Here is an 18687-nt window from a genome sequence, read left to right as displayed (position 1 = left end):
CATTCTCCACGTGCCATCCGACTTTCGCACTGGCCATATGGGGGAGGTATATGGGCTATGGGCAGCTCTTATGATGCCCACTTTTTCTAATTCCTGCACCATTCTCGATATTTCATCTTGCCCCCCCGGGAGCCTATACTGTCTTACATTAGTAATCTGGCACAATTTTGGCAGGAAAATAGGTTCATGACTCACATGGCCTCTCAATATTGCCTGCACTGCCCAGACAGTAATACATCCCTGCCTAAGTCTGACCTCTTCCACAGTCGTTTGGGGAGCCAGACACCGTAGGATATCTATGCCCACGATGTATTCCCGGACTGGGGCAATAGACACTTTATATTACCAGGGTGGGAGACGCCCAACCCTCAGTTTCAACCACGTTTGGGTGACCGGAATGGGCTGTCCCCCAAAACCTCCAATCGTCACTCTATCGCCATCAAATCCAGTTGGATCTCTGTAGATTACAGAATCACAGAATCACAGAATCGTAGGGGTTGGAAGGGACCTCCGGAGATCATCGAGTCCAACCCCCCTGCCAAAGCAGGTTCCCTACACCAGGTCACACAGGTAGGCGTCCAGGTGGGTCTTGAGTATCTGCAGAGAAGGAGACTCCACCACCTCCCTGGGCAGCCTGTTCCAGTGCTCCGTCACCTCACCTAAAGAAGTTCTTGCGCACATTGGTGCGGAACTTCCTATGCTCCAGCTTCTGGCCATTTCCCCTTGTCCTGTCTCCGCACACTGCTGAAAACAGTCTGGCCTCGCCACTCTGCCCCCCACACCTCAGATATTTATAGACCTGGATCAGGTCCCCTCTCAGTCTTCTCTTCTCAAGGCTAAACAGACCCAGCTCACTCAGCCTTTCCTCATAGAGGAGATGCTCCAGGCCCTTCACCATCTTTGTGGCTCTCTGCTGGACTCTTTCCAGGAGATCCCTGTCTTTTTTGTACTGAGGAGCCCAGAACTGGACACAGTACTCCAGATGAGGCCTCACCAGGGCAGAGGAGAGGGGGAGGATCGCCTCCCTCGACCTGCTGGCCACACTCTTTTTAATGCACCCCAGAATGCCATTGGCCTTTTTGGCCACAAGTGCACACTGCTGGCTCATGGCCAACCTGTCGTCCACCAGGACACCCAGGTCCCTCTCCGCAGAGCTCCTCTCCAGCAGCTCATCCCCCAACCTGTACCGGTGCATGCGATTATTCCTCCCTAGGTGCAAGACTCTACACTTGCTTTTGTTAAACCTCATCTGGTTTCTTACTGCCCAGCTCTCCAGCCTGTCCAGGTCTCGCTGAATGGCAGCACAGCCTTCGGGTGTGTCAGCCAATCCTCCCAACTTCGTATCATCAGCAAACTTGCTTATTATTGATGTTTCCGCTCCTGTGTCCACCAATGCCATAACTCCCTGAATATTCTTTCGGGACCAAAAAATCATTAACTCTACATAGGGCCTATGTAGACTTACATCCCTTGTCATGCCATAAATGGGGCTGTGGCCAAATCTTATGTCTCCGGTGGCTCGGGCATCGTGGCCTGAGGGGGCTTCTTTTTCCTATTAGGGACTATAAGGTCTTCTAGATTCCACGCTGTCCTTGGTAATCTATCTGTATCTCTTACCCTAGGTTTCTTGGGGCAATTCTGAAATGTTTGATTGTCCTTTAGTTGTTTCCAAAGCTGGAGGAGGACCTGATAGGTCCGGCAGCCAATTTTAGCAAATTGGACCCCGGCCCAAATTAGAACATTAAACATTTGCTTCCAGGAAACCCTGATGGGTCCCGATTGAGGAGTTCACACAGCTGGAATCCTCGCTTTAATTACTGGCAGGACTTGGGCTTCTTCTAGTGTCTGAATGTTGTGCTTAGTCCACAGGCGCTCTGCTTCTCCCAGGACGGCCACTAATTGGGCAGCCTGCTGGACCACTGCTTCTGAGGCCGCCAGGGGATTCAGGATAGAGAAAAGTGCCATACAGATGGGAAGGGGCTTGCTGTAAAATCAAGTCTCTCATCCCTGCTGAAAATCTAACCATCTCAGGGCTGTCAAACAAATCTTCATAAGCTGCTTCTCTTATGCCTAAGTCACAGACGTGATTTGGAAGGTCCTCCATGGAGGAGCACAGCCCTGTACATGTAACGGTGTGCCTGATTTATTTGGCCGTGCCATACGCATGCTGCCAGGAACTGATTACAGAATGGTTTTCAGTAACGCACTGGACGCCTGCGTATGATCTCCGCCAAAGGGCAGGTGCACAGTCATGGAGGCCAATCTGGATATTAGTAGCCCACTAACCGTAGCGCTCCCTGCCCCTGAGTCCCGCAGTCTCAGTACCAGGTCGGTGCGCTCTCTCCAGGTTTCTGCTGGAACGGCTGTACCAGGTCCATTAACTCAGCTGCTGTGTGTGGCTGGGCTGTTATGTGCAAGTGAGTCTGGGCAGAGGGCCCAGTCTATCCCGCATCTTTTCAGGTTTTGGGGTTGTAATAGGATGGATCCCTAGGGGATCTGTTGCAAGAGGAGCTTCGAGGTCTGATTTGGAATCTGATTTTGATTTTCCTGATCAACCGCGTCCGCTGACTCACGAGGCTTGTCATTGTCTATTGAACCCGTCCTACTGGAGAATGTGAAAAAGTTTTTTTCCCGTCAATATGCCAACTTCTTGTTCTAACTGTTCATAAATGGGAGACCCTAGAAATCCTGGGATCTGTCCTGAAACCATTTTGTCCAGGGGAGTAATGCTCACCCCCCGGCCCACGTATAGGAATTACACAGAGAAGACATTACATACGTTTTAGAACATTTGGCCTGCCTGGCTTGCCAAGTGTATAATCAGCAAGAATAAAGATGTACAATCGACAAGTATACAGAGAAATTAGGCAGCTCTTCAGAGAGAATACAGCAGAAGGGCTGTCACGTTGCAAAAGAATAATCAGAAACGAATGGAAAACTTACCCACACCCTGGACCTGCAGAAAAAAGACACCCAGAGGAGGGACCTCCAGAGAGAGATCCCACAGCTGCAGTCACCGTCCAAAGGCATCTAGGAGACGTGGAGCCAGGTTCCACCCCTTCAAGTCACACACGTGAACTGCCTTCACCTGTGCTCCCATAGCTGACTCAGTGCTCGCCTCAGCTGATCAATCAGAGCTTCAGGCCAGGATTCCACAGTTCCCATGCACATACACTATCCCCACACGGAACTTCTTTAACCAATCCAAGTTGGGAAGCCAGGAAGTCATTTTGCTTTCAACTGACATCACCCTGGCTTACTTTATGCAGCATTTCAGGTTGGTGCCGTATCTGACTTCTGTCTGTTTCGATACGCTCAACAACTGCATATCAACAACTCCATTTACCACTGCATAAACACTTCCTTGTGCAGCCACCAGCCATTCTAAAGCCATTCTGTTTTGTAATGCCACCATGGCTCACCTTTGGACTTCTTCTTATAGGGCACTCACAGCATCCCATGTTTCATTTTCCAGGTGTTTCATAACTGCTGAGATGATTGCTACAGCCATTTCCAATTCTGCAGCTCCTACAGAGGGAATTAACCTCCCGACAAAGGAGGGAAACCTACTAGGTCTTTTTATTGGTGGATGGAGCACTTCTCTCTGTTGTTTGTGGGTACTCGGGCCTGTGTGACCCCCATTAACTGATCTGCGACTGTCACCTTTCCATTAATATTCCCAGGGTACAGGCTCTGGTTCACCATGGAAATAATATCTTCCAAGCTCGATCTCCACATAGCCAGGACCGTCCTTTCCCCTTAGCTGACACCCACTATTTACCCCTGCTTTCTTCCAAACTACTGATTTTACTGTTCGCACTGTCCATTCACGGTGCGGGGATTTTCTTGTTGGAGCTCTCCCAGTTGCCTCGTCCCTGCGTCCGTCAGACAAACGGGATCATTCCTAGGATGGGTCCCTACAATCCATCTTCGTGATTCCGCTTATCTGTCTGCAAAGGACTCTACAGAGCACTCCACAAAAACATTTATCTGCACAGTAATCCCCATCACGGGAAAGGCCTTGCCTCATGTTTTGGCAATTCTGAGCACGTCCGACACTTTTTTCTCCAATCTCACGTGCTTATTTTGATGCCAGGTGTTCAGTCGATAAGCATAACTATTGTTAAACTCATCATTTTAGACAAAGAGAATAAACATCCCTTAAGTACTGCAAGGCTTTCTGCCCCCCAACAATTAAGAGCAGCAAACAATGGATGCAGTCAGCATAAGGCAAACAATCGCTATACACTAAGGGTATCTAAATCTCAGTAACTACATTCAGGTTCACCGTGAGATCTTTTATTTTTCCTTCTTTTGGTGTTTCCCGGGAGGAACGCGGCGAGGGGGTGCTTGAGAACAGCCGCCAGGAGAAGCGGGGTTCGAGTCCGTGTAGAAGGGCTGCATGAGTGTCCCGGTTTGATGCCGTCTGTTCTCGGCGTTCCTCACCGCAGCGCCACGCAGCGCGCTGGCAGTGCGAGCGCTCACGCCGCAGTTCCGCGCACCGCCGGCAGTTGCGGTGCCGTCTCGGCAGAGTCGAACAACTACATCTCCCGGAGGACTCTGCGTTTCCGTTCCGAAGGAAAGCTGCACCGGCCGGCAGGTGACGGCACGCTCCGTCGTTTCCCTTTCCGCTCGTCTGGCCGGCGTCCGGCGTCCGAGTAAGGCTTTCGGGTTTCGGAAGCTCCCTCTCTCGCTTCTTTGCTTCGCCCGGCACAAAGCGTCTTTCGAGCCGAGCGTATCTCGCCGGCTGTGCTCGGCTGCGCTCCGCCCCGCGCCGAGATCGATGAGCGCCGGGACGAGAAACCGCCGCGCCGCTCCCCCCCTTTCCCGTCCCCTCCGCCGCGGCTCGGAGCGCCGAGAGAGAGAAAGAGGCGGGGGGCAGACGTTGCAGAGGCTGCTGCAAAGCCGTGTGTGCCCTCGGGGGCGGGGAGGGACGCGTCGGAAGCGAGAACGTCCGTGTGCGCGGAGATGGGGGACAGCCGCCGTCCCGGTGTCAGCACTGGAAGCGTCGGGGCTGGAGATGGGGCTGAAATGGAGGAGCTGGGAGACGCTGCTGGTTTTTGCAGTGACCAGGGGCGCCGAAGCCCTGCGTTGGTCGAGATGGGTTGGAGGAGCTCGAGGGAAAAACGGGGTTTGCCGAGGGGTCTTCGGTAGGCAGGAGAGGTGCGTGGCAGATGAAAGGCAGTTTGTGACGGTGGGAGTTTGGAAGGATGAAAAAGCAAAAAAGGAAAGAAAGTAAGATATGAAAAGAGAGAGGCTTGGGGAAGGCGTCGGCCAAGGCAGGCAGAGGAGGAAACCGAGAGGAAACTGGGAAAGCAAAGGCAAGAAAGGAGAAGGATAGAGAGAGGAAATGATTGGCATCGACCCCAGAAAGGGGCTGATGAAAATAAAAGGATCCAGAGGTGTAACAGCACTGCTGGAAGTCTGAAGGAGAAAAGGAAGCCCTGGTGTGGGCTCTGCAATGTGCGAGTCCTTCAGAGTCCTCACGTTGGACAGCCCCTGTTTAAAAGCTGCAGCAGCTGCAACCTTGCTGAGACAGGAGGCTTGAAAATGGACTTTGGCAATAAAACAACTTTGTCCGTTCCGAAAGCGCCAATAGTTGGACAGGCCTGAAATTTGCATTTGGGTTTGTGCATGCGCATGCTGCTATCTGGAAAGAACAGAGGCTGTTCCCCTTCCAGGAACACCTGTGAAACATGGGGAAATGATGCTAGACCTGCTGGCACATCCCACGCTGGGGATTACCACTTCCGTAACGGAGTTGGGTGCTGTATTTGTTAGCAGACACTGGAATTTTAACATACATGAATACAACTTGTAAACAGGGAGAGGGAAGGTCATCTGAATGTAGTTATCGAGATATAGTTACTTTTAGATAACATAGTGATTGTTTGCCTTACATAAACTGCACTAATTGTTTGCTGATATTAATGGGGGTGAAAAAAGAAACCGAAGCAATTCCTCTGCTGTACTTAAGGGATGTTTATTCTCTTTGTCTAAAATGATAACTGTGAGTTTAGCAATAGTTACGCTTATCAACATGGCATCAAAATAAGGGCATGAAATTGGCGAATAAAGTGTTGGATGTGCTCAGAATTGCCCAAATATGAGGCAAGTCCTTACCTGCTATGGGGATTACCACTGCCAGAACAGAGCTGGGATGCAGTATTTGTTAACAAATCCGCAGAGTACTTTGCAGACAAACATGCAGAATCACAAAGATGGATTGTAGGGACCCATCCCAGGATTGATCCCGTTTGTCTGCCAGACACAGGGACGAGGCAATTAGGGAAAGCTCCAATAAGAAAATCCCCGCACTGTAAACGGACAGTGCAAATGGGAACTGAGTATTTTGGAAGAAAGCAGGGGTAAATAGTGGGTGTCAGCTAAGGGGAAAGGACGGTCCTGGCTACTCGGAGATCGAGCTTGGAAGGTATTACCCCTAATATGGTCTGGAAGCTGTACCCTAGGAGTAGTAATGTCAGAGGTGACAGTAGCAGATCAGTTACTGGGGATCATACAGGCCCGGGTACCCACAAAAAACAAGAGAGAAGTGATGGATACTGGATGAAAGTATCTTCAGTAACGCCGTCTGCATGTATAAAACCACTCGGGGTTCTGGTAGAAATACGTCCTTTTCAAATAGAAACACGTACAGTCTCAGGGGCTTCTTCAGAATGCGGTCCAGAGTAATGTATTTTGCTCAGTGTCAGGACAAATGCCTTGGGCTTTGGTGGTGTTGCTGACATTAAATGCATTGTTTTTATTTTGCATACAAGGCATGCACTGACATCAACAGTTGGCCATTTGCTTCCAATTTCTTAGGCCCACTCTCTATGTCCGAGTGGATAAAGTCTTGCTTTATTTCTTTGTCTGCTGCCAGCTTTCCTTCAGCTCTTCCTAGGGAAGCAGTCGCCTTTAGGCTTGCTTCCAGTAAGCTGTCACATCTTCTGGCTGGTCCGTGCTGCCTCTCCATATATTTTCTGCACTTGCTGAACTACTTGGACTGAAGATCAAAGTCCCTTTTCCCATCCATAAGCTCACCGTTCAGTTTCTTTAAATGCATTGAGATTAAGCAATAAGTAGTCAGTCTGCTGCTGCTGATTCCTTCAACTTTTTAGAGCACGTTTGTTAAATTACAGTGTTATTGGTGAGACTGTGCATCGTTAGAGACTCAAACTGAGATACAAGAAACTCAAAGATGCCGTTGCAAATAAGATCATCTACACAGAGGCGCGTCAATGAAATACCCTTGTTATTAAAATCATTTCTGCAGAGACTTGCGAAAGAGGTGCTTTCTAAGATCCTCAAACCACGGATGTAAGGAGCCTCAGGAGGATGAGCCTGCGTGTGGCAGGGGGTTGGAGATTCATGGTCCTTGAGGTCCCTTCCAACCCTGGCAATTCTGTGATTCTGTGATTCTCAGCACAGCTGAATCCAGCCCTATTCCCAGAGACAGCCAATGGTTTATGTTGGAGGGACCCCGTAGGCACAATCAACCCCAGCTATAATCTTAGCAAAGTTAACAAAGCCGAAACCAAACCAGCACTCAGTAGCGAGGATCTGTGTGGGTGAGGTGTCTTGATGCCAAGCACCAAGGGATGTCTGTGCAGGGGGGTCCTCGGGAAGCACCCCCACTGGAGGGCAGTTTGTGTCGTGCAGCACACGGCAGCGCAGGAGAGCGTGGGGGTGCTTGGCCACTCACTGTTTTGGGGTAAGATGAACGACACGTCGCCATGTCTGTCTGTAGGTGCAGGCTCTGTTGCCTCCCAGCTGTTGAACCGGCTGTGTGCTGTCGGTTCCTTCAGCCCTCATTCTGAGACAGCTTTGTGATCATCCATCTGTTTTCGCCTGAGTGTTACCAGTGCTGCTGCTCGTTGTCTTCCTGTGCAGGGTCTTGTGTGCAGGTGGAAGGGGGAAGGTGGGAGAAAGAAAGAAAGCGGGGCAGAGGGGAAGCACACTGGGGCACTGGCCTTGCTGAGGAGGAAGCCTGGTGAGAGCAGCACTGCTGGTCTGAGTCCCTGCTGGCTTTTGCCCCAGGCAATGCTCTGAAGGTGGGTTGGGTGACTGGGGGGTTCAGGCCCAGCCAGCATGGGCTCACGAAGGGCAGGTCCTGCTTGACCAACCTGATCTCCTTCTATGACCCAGTGGCCCGTCTGGTAGACGAGGGAAAGGCTGTTGATGTAGTCTACCTAGACTTCAGCAAAGCCTTTGACGCTGTCTCCCAGCAGAAGCTGGCAGCCCATGGCTTGGATGGGTGCACTCTTGGCTGGATAAGGAAGTGGCTGGAAGGCTGGGCTCAGAGAGTGGTGGTGAATGGAGCTAAATCCAGCTGGCGACATGTCACGAGTGGGGTTCCCCAGGGGTCGGTGCTGGGGCCTGTCCTCTTCAAGATCTTCATTGATGACCTGGATGAGGGCATGGAGTGCACGCTCAGTAATGGTTGCTTAAAACTCCCTTAGTGGCTTATTCTTTCCTACCACCCTCCAGAAAGAACTGAAGTCTTACTCTACACAAAAAGACTGAATGCTATTCCCTAAATTTTACGGAAGCTAAGTGATTGGAACAATGCAGATATATTTCTGAAACAGTCCTTCCAGTTACAGACAGCTTTATTTTTGTAAAAATATTAACAACTTGATGACCTGGATGAGGGCATGGAGTGCACCCTCAGTAAGTTTGCGGATGTCACCAAGCTGGCTGGAAGCGTTTACCCTCAGCCTGGGGGTAGTGAGGCCCTACGGAGGGATCTGGACAGGCTGGAGAGCTGGGCTGAAGCCAATGGGATGAGTTTTAACAAGGCCATATGTCGGGTCCTGCACTTCAGCCACAACAACCCCAGGCAACGCTACAGGCTTGGGGCGGAGGGGCTGGAAGATGCGTAGAGGAAATGGACCTGGGGGTGTTGATTGATGCTGGGCTGAACACGAGCCAGCAGAGTGCCTGGGTGGCCAAGAAGGCCAATGGCATCCTGGCCTGCATCAGGAACGGTGTTGCCAGCAGGAACAGGGAAATGATTGTCCCTGTGTACTCAGCTCTGGTGAGGCTGCACCTCGAGTGCTGTGTCCAGTTCTGGGCCCCTCACTGCCAGAAAGACGTTGAGGCCCTGGAGCGGGTTCAAGGAAGGGCAACAAAGCTGGTGAGGGGTCTGGAGCACAGGCCTTATGAGGAGCGGCTGAAGGAGCTGGGATTGTTCAGTCTGGAGAAGAGGAGGCTCAGGAAGACCTTGCTGCTCTCTATAACTACCTGAAGGGAGGTTGTAGTGAGCTGGGGGTCGGCCTCTTCTCTTGTGTAACTGGTGATAGGACCAGAGGGAATGGCTTCAAGCTGTGCCAGCGGAGATTTAGGCTGGACGTTAGGAAATACTACTTCTCTGAAAGGGTGGTCAGGCAGTGGAATGGGCTGCCCAGGGAGGTGGTGGAATCACCGACGCTGGAGGTGTTCAAGGAGCGTTTGGATTTTGTGTTGAGGGATATGGTTTAGTGAGAACTACTGGAGGTAGGTGGATGGTTGGATATGATGATCTTGTACGTCTTTTCCAACCTTGGTGTTTCTGTGATTCTGTGCGGAGGGCAGGGGTTGGACAGGAACTACTGCATTATTTCACACCACTCCTGCTATTTCTCTTGTCCCAGCAGGCTGCAGTTACACTTCTGCCTTTCACCTGTGATCATCGCAGCCTGCAGGAGAGCAGGAAATGGCCGCAGCGCATCCCTCTCAGGTAGGAGCTTGGGGAAGCAGCTGGGAGAGGGCAAGGGATGTGAATGCAGGGGGAGAGTGAGGTGCCCCCATCCAGCATCTGTGTGCTGGGACGGAGAAGCGGCTGGGCCTGGAGTTTCTCTCGTGTCTGAGCCGCTTCCCTGGGCCTTGGCTTTTCCCATCAGAGAAGTCCTTTGCCTGCAGGAGCCCGTGAGCTTTGCGGAGGAGGCCGTGTATTTCAGCAGGGAGGAGTGGGCGCTGCTGGACCCTGCGCAGCGAGCGCTGTACCGGGACGTGATGCTGGAGACGTACCAGTGCGTGGCCTCGCTGGGTGAGGGCTTTGCTGCTGCTCCTTCTCATGTGGGCTGTGCAGAAGGAGCCTCTGCAAACAGGGCATATAGAATAACTGCAGTGCAGTTATTTATGGACTAACACAACAGCAACAAGAAATGCAACACAGGGAAGCTTGAGTTCTAGAAGGGATTGGTGTGCTCAGCACTGTGCTGAAAGCCCAAGAGTCACTGCTAGCAAGCAGGCATGAGTTAAATATTAAGAATGTGTCCCTACATTATTTTCAGGTATCTGTAAGGCACGCTGGGTGCCGAAGAAAGGCAGTATGTATTGGCCAGTGTCATTCAGGCCCTCATTGTGGTTTCACAGTGGGGAGGGACACACAGTGGAGTGGCGGACAAGCAGCTGTGCCAGAATCTCGGAAATGCTCTCACCTCCCCTCTTTCTGTCAATTAAGCTCCACTTCCCGTGCCCAAACCCGCGGTGATCACCCTGCTTGAAGGAGGGGCAGACCCCTGGATCCCAGATGTGTGCAGCCCAGAGGAGATGGCCGGAGAGCTCAGCCCAGGTGAGGTGGGGAGAAAAAGCGGAGGGTGGGGCTGTCCAAAGCCATCTCTGGCTGGGCAGCATTGTGCGTACTGCGTGCTATCCCTGGCTTTCCTCTGTCATCCAGCAGGAGGTGGGATGACAGCATTAAAGGAGGACGTGCAGAAAAGCGGTGTGTCCGAAAGGCAGAGCGTCTGTGTCTCAGTGGGAGAAAGCAGAAGGGATGCGCAAGGGGGCCTGGAGCAAGGAGAGCACTTCAAGAAGGCACTGGGAAACCATCCGGGAAAGAAAGCGAGGAACCCCTTGGACTTCAGCACAGCCCAAATGCAGCGTGGAGATGAGAGTAGCAAGGAAGTGCGCCAGGAGGGAAGACAGAACCCGTGTGATGAGTGTGGGAAAAGCAGTGAAAGGCCTTCTGTTGGCTTTGAAGACCAGTGCATTCATTCAAAGGACACACGATACAAGTGCCCTGATTGTGCAAAGTGCTTCAAATGGAGATCCGCCCTCAACTACCACCAGCGTCTGCACACAGGTGAGAGACCATTTCAGTGTCCTGAATGCGGAAAGAGCTTCAAAAACAATTTTGGCCTCATCCGCCACCAACGCATCCACACAGGAGAGAGACCATACAGCTGTCCTCAGTGCCCGCAGAGCTTTAGAAGCAGTTCCCACCTCCACCGCCACCAGCGCATCCACACAGGAGAGCGACCCTACAAGTGCAGTGAGTGTGGGAAGAGCTTCACAAGTAATTCTGACCTCACCCACCACCAGCGCATCCACACAGGAGAGCGACCCTACAAGTGCACCGAGTGTGGGAAGGGCTTCAAAAGCAATTCTGAACTTGTCCACCACCAGCGCACCCACACAGGAGAGAGACCCTACAAGTGCCCCAAGTGCGGGAAGGGCTTCAAAAGCAATCCTGACCTCAACCGCCACCAGCTTGTCCACACAGGAGAGAGACCCTACAAGTGCCCTGAGTGTGAGAAGAGCTTCAGAAGCGTTTCTGACCTCATTGTCCACCAGATCATCCACACAGAAGACACACCATACAGCTGTCCTCAATGCCCACAGAGTTTTAAAAGCAATTCTGACCTCACCCACCACCAGCGCATCCACAGAGGAGAGAGACCCTACGAGTGCAATGAGTGTGGGAAGACCTTCAAAAGAAATTCCCATCTCACCTACCACCAGCGCACCCACACAGGAGAGAGACCCTACAAGTGCCCTGAGTGTGGGAAGGGCTTCACAAGCAGTTCTGACCTCATTGTCCATGAGCGCATCCACACAGGAGAGAGACCATTTAAGTGTCCCGAGTGTGGGAAGAGCTTCAAAAGAAGTTCTGACCTCATTTACCACCAGCATATCCACACAGGAGAGACACCCTACAAGTGCCCTGAGTGTGGGAAGGGCTTTAGAAGAAGTTCTAACCTCAGCTCCCACAAACGCATCCACAGGGTAGCAGCATCCAAGCGTAGCAGCGCCCTGAGTTTGTGAGAACCTCCAGAAGCAGTTCCTGCCTCCTGCCCTACCACACATCCCCCCAGGAGACAGAGCCTGCAGTGCCCCAGTGTGCAAAGAGCTTCATCCAGAGCCCAAGCTTCATTGCTATCCCAAGAAAATCCCTCGCCGTGCCCAGTTTTCTCTTCTGCTCGTCCTGCAAGCAGCTTTTTGAAGCCGTTCCCTAAGGAAAAGCGGCTGTGCAGGCATGTGCTGTGTGCCTGTGTGCCATGTGTTCCTCTCAGTCATTTCTGAGTCCACTGATGAGTCAGGTAAAAGGGGCAAGAGAAAAATAATGCTACTCTTGGAGTCTTACTGAAAATCACATGCAGGTGAATGGGGAGGGGGAGAATAAAGTAGCTAAGTTGTCCCAGAGCTTTTGTTTTCATGGAGGTCTCACCCTATTTTCTTAAAATCAAAGATAATGGGTGAATGCAGGACAGGGAAAAGATAATGGGGGGTTTGTTACTCATGCTGACTCCAGCTCTTTCTTCTTCTGGATGAAGGCACGTTTCATACACAGTCCCATCACCCCTCCTAACTGTGCTACACATTGGCTGTACGTCTCTTCCTGAATGCTTTGATCAGGAGCTCAGAACAGCTGTCAGACACCAAGTGTGGGTGGGCTCCAATAAACCGATGAAAGCTTAGCTTGTTCTTCCGAAATGCAGCGTCTCAGGACTCAGCAGGTGCTGTGAGCAGAAGGCAGTGCAAAGCCACACAGAACACATCCAGCACGTCCCCACAGCACAGAGCTTGCAGAGGAGTGCAACCCTCTGGCTGCAGCCTTCCCACCAAATCCTTGTGCATTGAATAGTCCTCCCTTCAAATCCACATCTTGCCAGTACAGAGATAATGTGATGTCAAGCATGTCAGAGGCCTTGCTCAAGTCCAGGCAGATGACATCAGTTGCCCTGATTCCACCAGTTCCGTCACTCTACCTTAGAAGGCCACCAGATTGATAACGTACAGTCTGCCCATGGTGAAGCCATGCTGGTTGTCTGGGATTACGTCCGTGACCTGCATGTGTCTTAGTATGTCTTCCAGGAGCCTGTTGGGTTTTTTTTTTCCTTACCTTTTCGGTTGACCAGGACGTCCTTGCTCAGCCATGCAGGTTTCCTGCCTCCTCTGCTTGGTTTCCTATGCTGTGTTATTTATAGCTCTCAGAAAGACATCCTTAAAGGCAGGTTTTGCTCCTTTGTCCTGTGAAAGAGAGCTTCTCAGGGGATCTCATTCAGTAATGCCCTGAACAGCCAGAATTTTGCTGTCCTTGTGTTCAGGGTTGTAGAATCATAGAAGAGAATCCCAGAATCCTTGGAGGTGGAAGGGACCGTTAAAGGTCACCTACTCCAGCTCCCCTGCAATGAACAGGGACATGCACAGCTAGATCACGTTGCCCAGGGCCTGGTCCAGCCTTGCCTTGAAAGTCTCCAGGGACAGAGCAGCCACCAGCTCTCCGGGCAACCTTTTCCTCACTATAAAAGACTTCTTCCTTCTATCTAACACAGCTTGGTGTCATTGGCAAACATGCTGAGGCTGCACTCAACCCCACTGTCGATGTCATCAATGAAGAAGAGTGTCAGCCCCAGCACCGACCCTTGGGGACACCAGTCATCACTGATCTCCATCTGGTCATTGAGCCACTGACCACCACTCTCTGGACTCAATCCTGCAACCAAGCTTCATCCATTGAATGGTCCACCCATCAAATCCCACGCTTTCCCATTTGGAGAGAAGGATGTGGGTACTGTGTCAAAGGCCTTACTTTAATCCAGATAGATGACATAGAATGATGGAATCATAAAACCACTCTGAGGTCGGGAAAAGACCTCTAAGATCATCGAGTCCAACCATAACCCAACCGTACTGTCCTAACTAACAACCATCCACTAAATCACGTCCGTGAGCACCACATCCAAGCGGTTTTTAAACACATCCAGGGATGGTGACTCTACCACCTCCCTGGGGAGCCTATTCCAGTGCTTAACAACACTTTCTGTAAACCCTAATATCCAACCTAAACTTATCCTGGCACAACTTGAAGCCATTTCCCCTCGTCCTGTCACCTGTCACCAGTGGGAAGAGAGGAGACCAGCCCACATGAGTGGCTCTTCCCTTGTCCGTCAGTGCAGTGACACAATTTTGGAAGGCCAGCAGGTTGGTCACACGGGATTTGCCCTTGGTGAAGCCGTGCTGGTTGTCTCATATCACTTCCCTGTCTTCCATGAGCACTAGCATAGCTTCCAGGAGGGTCTGCTCCGTGATCCGTCCCAGCACAGAGGTGAGACTGACAGGCTGGTAGTTCTCGGGGTCATCCTTTCTATGCTTCATGAAAATGGGTGTGATGTTGCCTTTTTTTTCAGTCACAAGGGACTTCACCTCATTGCCACAATTTTTCAGATATCATTGAAAGTATCATGAGGCCTTCCAGTACCTAAAGGGAGCCTACAGACAGGAGGGGAGTCAACTCCTGACGAGGGTAGATAACAGCAGGGCAAGGGGAAATGGTTTGAAGTTGAAGGAGGGAAGATTTAGGTTGGATATCAGGGAATGTCTTTAACAAGAGAGTGGTGAGGTGCTGGAACAGCTGCCCAGAGGTTGTGGATGCCCTGTCCCGGAGGTGTTCAGGGGCAGCTGAGATGGGACCCTGGGCAGCCTGGTCCAGTATTAAATGTGGAGGTTGTCAGCCCTGCCTGTGGGGTTGGAGCTTGATGATCCTTCCATCCCAAGCCATTCTGTGATTCTGTGATGATTCTGTGATTGAGAGTGGCTTGGTGGCTACATCAGTTAGTTAATTCCCTCAGGACTCTGGGATGCATCTCATCGAGACCCACAGACAGTGTGAGCAACTGGTCCAGTACTGCATCCCCCAGTGTGGGGTCATCAATTACTTGACTGCAGAAGCCTCCTCAATTGCCTACAGATCGCCATGCTACTTTTCCAACAAATTGTGATGCTTCTTGTAGCTGGAGGTAGAAGGCCTCATCATCAGACTCTGATTGATCTGGTGGCCTGTAGTAGACACCCATCACAAGGTTCCTGTTGCTGCCCCGGTCTCTAACTGTCACACGTAGGCTTTTGACTTGTTCCTTAGGGTCAGCTCTTCGCATTCTATGCCTTTCCTAGTGCAGGCAGCAACACCCCTACAACTCCTTTCTCGCCTCTCCCTTCTGAACAGCCTGTAGCCCTTCTGAACAGCCTGTAGCCCTTCTGAACAGTTTGGAGCCCTCGATAGCCACACTCCAGTCATGGGAATCGTCCCACCAGCTTTCAGCGATGACAACTGTATCGTGGTTTTCAAGCAGCACAGTAGCTTCCAGCTCCTCCTGTTTGTTTCCTAAGCTGCATGCATTGGTGGAGAGGCATTTCAGCTGGGCAGCTGGTCTTGACACTTCCTGAAAGGACAACTGCTTCATTCCTTTTAGGTCTTTCTCTTGATTTTCCCATTTGCCTTCTGCTGTTGCCCCAGCAGTCACTGCCTCATCTTCATAGAGTTTTGTATGTGCTGCAGTGCTGCCAGCACCTCTCAAGGCAGTGGGTCCTTCAAATATTCAAAACCCACCTGGACACATTTCTGTGCAGCCCACTCTAGAGAACCTTCTTGAGCAAGGGTGTTGGAATAGATGAACTCCAGCGATCCCTTCCAACCCCTGTGATTCTGTGATGCTGTGTCTACAAACCTCCCAAGGGCCCTTCCAGCGAGAATGCATTAGTGATTCTGCCTTCTGTGATTACAGCTACTGTGATTCTTGGAGTCACTAATTTCTCCTCTCCGTGTGGGTTATCATCAACCACAGCACTCCCGGCGACAGATTTTCCCTGTGAGATGATGGTGCCTCCACCCAGGCTGAAACATTTGAAGTTTGTTTTTTTGCCCCATCTCAGGTTTTGTGCCACCCCTGGAGGCTTTCAAGGCCAGGCTGGATGTGGCTCTGGGCAGTCTGGTCTGCTGCACATAAACCAGATGGTCATTATGGTCCGTTGCAACCCAGGCCATTCTACGGTTCTGTAAGTTGATTGTTTCATTGCTTTGAGTGCCTGTTCACACTGGGCCCTGCTCACAGCTTAAAACGGCTGTGCATTACAACATGATGCCAGTGACACAGGCAGCAAAGCATGGCAGGAGGGTCATGGCATTCCAGGAGCTCTGACAGCATTTGCAGATCCAAGGCATTCTGGCAGAACGGGAAGAGCCTTAAGCATCTCAGCATGCATCTGGAAGCTCCACATTCTCAGTACGGGAGGCTGAGGGAGGTGGCTTTGCTTACTTGGGAGAAGAGACATCTTAGGGAAGACCGTCCAGCAGCCTTCCACACCTACCAGGAAGTAATCAGCAAGAGTCAAACTCCTCAGTGCTGGACATGCAGGGAAGATGGGAGCCAGTGCACAACGGAAGGCTTCCCAGAGACCATCTTCTTTTTGAGAGGTTTCGTGACCAAAATAAACTCCTGTGCACTACAGTGTCAACAGATAACAGAGCTTGCTGTGAGCAGGAGGTAGAACTTGAGACCGGCTGAGGTTCCTTCCAGCCTGAATGCTTCTGTTTCCATCCAGAATAGGTTTTCCCAATGACGGTCGGGAAGGTGGTGTCTCGTTTTCAGGTGGGTCAGAGTTGCCTTTCATCACAGTGTCTGGTGTGATGCTCTGTTTCAGTTTTGGGGGAAAATAATGGTGATAGCTCACCAATGTTTCTAGTTTGTTTTTTTTTTTTTCTGAGCAGTTCTGTACAGAGGAAAAGACGTTTCAGTTTGCTCTGCTTCTCACACTGTCCTGCCAGCAAAGGGTCTCAGAGGGGCACAAGGAGGTGGCAGGGAGTAGAACCAAGGCAGCTGACCTAAACTGGCCAAAGAGATATTTCATACCTTTTGACATCATGTGAAAAAACATCTGAGGGGAGTTTGTCAAGGCAACCTGTTCCACAGCCTCCCCACCCTGTGAGAAAAAGCTTTCTTCCTAACATCTTACCTGAATCTCCTCTCTTTAAGTTTAAAGCCATTTCCCTTTGTCCTGTCACAGTCAGACCATGTAAACCCCTTCAGGTCTGGCAGGGCTGCACTGAGGTCTCCCCACAGCCTCATCTTTTCCAGGCTGAACAAGCCCAACTCCTTCAGCCTTTCTTCAAAGGGTTCTCCAGCCCTTTAATCCCCTTTTTTGCCCTTCCCTGGACCTGCTCCAACAGCTCTGCATCCTTGCCATGTTGGGAGTCCCCAGCCTGGGGTCTCACACTGTTGTGTGGAGGAGGCCAGTCCTCTCCCTCTCCCTGCTGCCACCCCTCTTTAGACGCATCCCAGGATACTGTTGGCCTTCTGGGCTACAAGAGCATTTTGTTGGCTGTGATGTTGTCTGTGGTACAGAGGCCTGGGAGGGGACACGTTGTCCTCATGGGCCTCGTGGCCTCCTTGCAGCCCATGCACAGGCTGACACTGCCCCAGGAGCAGTGCTGAGCCAGCATGAAGGACAGGATCTCCTTCCAGCGGCCTGGGGATCAGAGCCTTTCTGCTTCATGAAACAAAGGAGAGCTTTTCTCAGCATCAGAGCCACCAGCACAGTGCCTTTGTCTCTCTGTAATCACGGCTTCCAATTGTCTGCTCTAATGAGTTCCCTGGCTGTGCTGGCTGTGCTCTCAGTGGGACCCATTAATTCTACAAAAACTTCCTTCTGATGTTTTCTTGAGCACTTTGTGCCTTCTTCTCTCAGCCCTGGAGGCTGATGGGCTCAGCACCGAATGCCCCATAGGACCCATTACAACCTGGAGAGCCCTCATGTGCTTTGTCCCTTCCTGTTCTCTTCCTCAGCTCTTCAGAACCTGTACAGCTACTGGAGAGCTACCAGGAGTGGGCTTAAAGAGCAAGGCTCCAAGGAGCATTTAAAACATCTATTTATTTATTTACGTTTTCTCCGGCTTAAACAAGGAGGTAAAGCAGAACTTATTAATCAGTATTGATCCAGTGGGTCCCCTAATGAGTCCTCACACTGCTCTTCTCCTGCAGCTCAGTATTATTCTCCTTTGTTTCTGCTTCCACCTGATTTCTCAGAGAACCAGCTGCACAATGAGTAAAGAAAGATTTCTCCACATTGCCTACAAACAGAAGGAAACATGATGCAACTGAATTAACAGTGAAACACTCTCCTCAACTGGATTCCATGTCCAAGCTGCATCTAAGGAGGTCTACCATCCAAAGGGAATATTTGTACAAAAAATGTGCTAGACAGAGAATGGGAATGGATAGATAAAAACACAGTTAAGCAGTTGACTGGAGGGTTTGTTAGACTTTTGAGAGATGGGACAAGCTTCTGACTTCACGAAGCTGATAGAACAGCCAGGTATTTGGGAAGTATGTGAATATACAAAGAGGAATGGATGGGAAATCTGGAGAGTGGGGGGAAGAGGACATATCCACCTCATCTGCTGAAAAGATGCCCTTAGGCACCATCATTTATTCAGGAAAGCCAGAAACGCCTGGAGGGTGAGGGAGATCAAATACACAGCAGGGCCAGAGCAGTAATCAAAGCCCTGAAGGCATTTGTGTCCTCCAAACAACAACAAAATAAAGACATGAAATTATCCCAAAGACTTGTATTCTGAACCAAACAAACCCACATTAAAAAGGCTCTGAAGCATTCTGTGAGCTGAAAAGTGTGATGATGCATTTT

At 50.9% G+C, this 18687-nt stretch overlaps 2 protein-coding genes across 8 annotated transcripts in view; one reads left to right on the top strand and one right to left on the bottom strand.

Annotated features, from left to right (window-relative positions):
* The first annotated feature begins 4586 nt into the window (after positions 1-4586).
* On the top strand, positions 4587-18664 carry LOC149913210 (uncharacterized). Of its 5 annotated transcripts, none has more exons than XM_090130438.1 (5): positions 4587-4658; positions 9639-9721; positions 9904-10030; positions 10448-10558; positions 10667-18664. In XM_090130438.1, the coding sequence occupies exons 2-5, from the start codon at positions 9698-9700 to the stop codon at positions 12028-12030; spliced, it is 1626 nt and encodes a 541-aa protein (XP_089986564.1). In that variant the 5' UTR covers positions 4587-4658; positions 9639-9697; the 3' UTR covers positions 12031-18664. The 5 variants fall into 5 exon arrangements, with proteins under 5 accessions (XP_089986564.1, XP_089986561.1, XP_089986559.1 ...); XM_090130435.1 differs by having other exon boundaries at positions 10664-18664; XM_090130436.1 differs by lacking the exon at positions 4587-4658 and having other exon boundaries at positions 9559-9721; positions 10664-18664.
* LOC116240921 (olfactory receptor 14C36-like) overlaps positions 17973-18687 on the bottom strand; it is a 9500-nt gene continuing 8785 nt past the window's right edge. For all 3 annotated transcript variants that reach the window (XM_090130460.1, XM_090130461.1, XM_090130462.1), the window contains one exon: positions 17973-18112. In XM_090130460.1, coding sequence (XP_089986586.1) covers positions 18031-18112 — 82 coding nt within the window. In that variant the 3' untranslated portion in view covers positions 17973-18030. The remainder of the gene's footprint in view (positions 18113-18687) is intronic.

The sequence above is a fragment of the Phasianus colchicus genome, chromosome 40 (genome assembly GCF_987193195.1).
Source record: "Phasianus colchicus chromosome 40, bPhaCol1.hap1.1, whole genome shotgun sequence".
Taxonomy (NCBI): Eukaryota; Metazoa; Chordata; class Aves; order Galliformes; family Phasianidae; genus Phasianus; species Phasianus colchicus.
This window is presented reverse-complemented; position numbering and strand designations above follow the sequence as displayed.

Excerpts from the sequence above, each read along its gene's own strand:
- LOC149913210 (XM_090130433.1), top strand. The coding sequence starts at position 9,517 with ATGATGATCTTGTACGTCTTTTCCAACCTTGGTGTTTCTGTGATTCTG. Across the intron at positions 9,722-10,447 it reads CCGCAGCGCATCCCTCTCAG|CTCCACTTCCCGTGCCCAAA; the intron begins GTAGGAGCTTGG and ends CTGTCAATTAAG. Across the intron at positions 10,559-10,663 it reads GGCCGGAGAGCTCAGCCCAG|CAGGAGGTGGGATGACAGCA; the intron begins GTGAGGTGGGGA and ends TCTGTCATCCAG.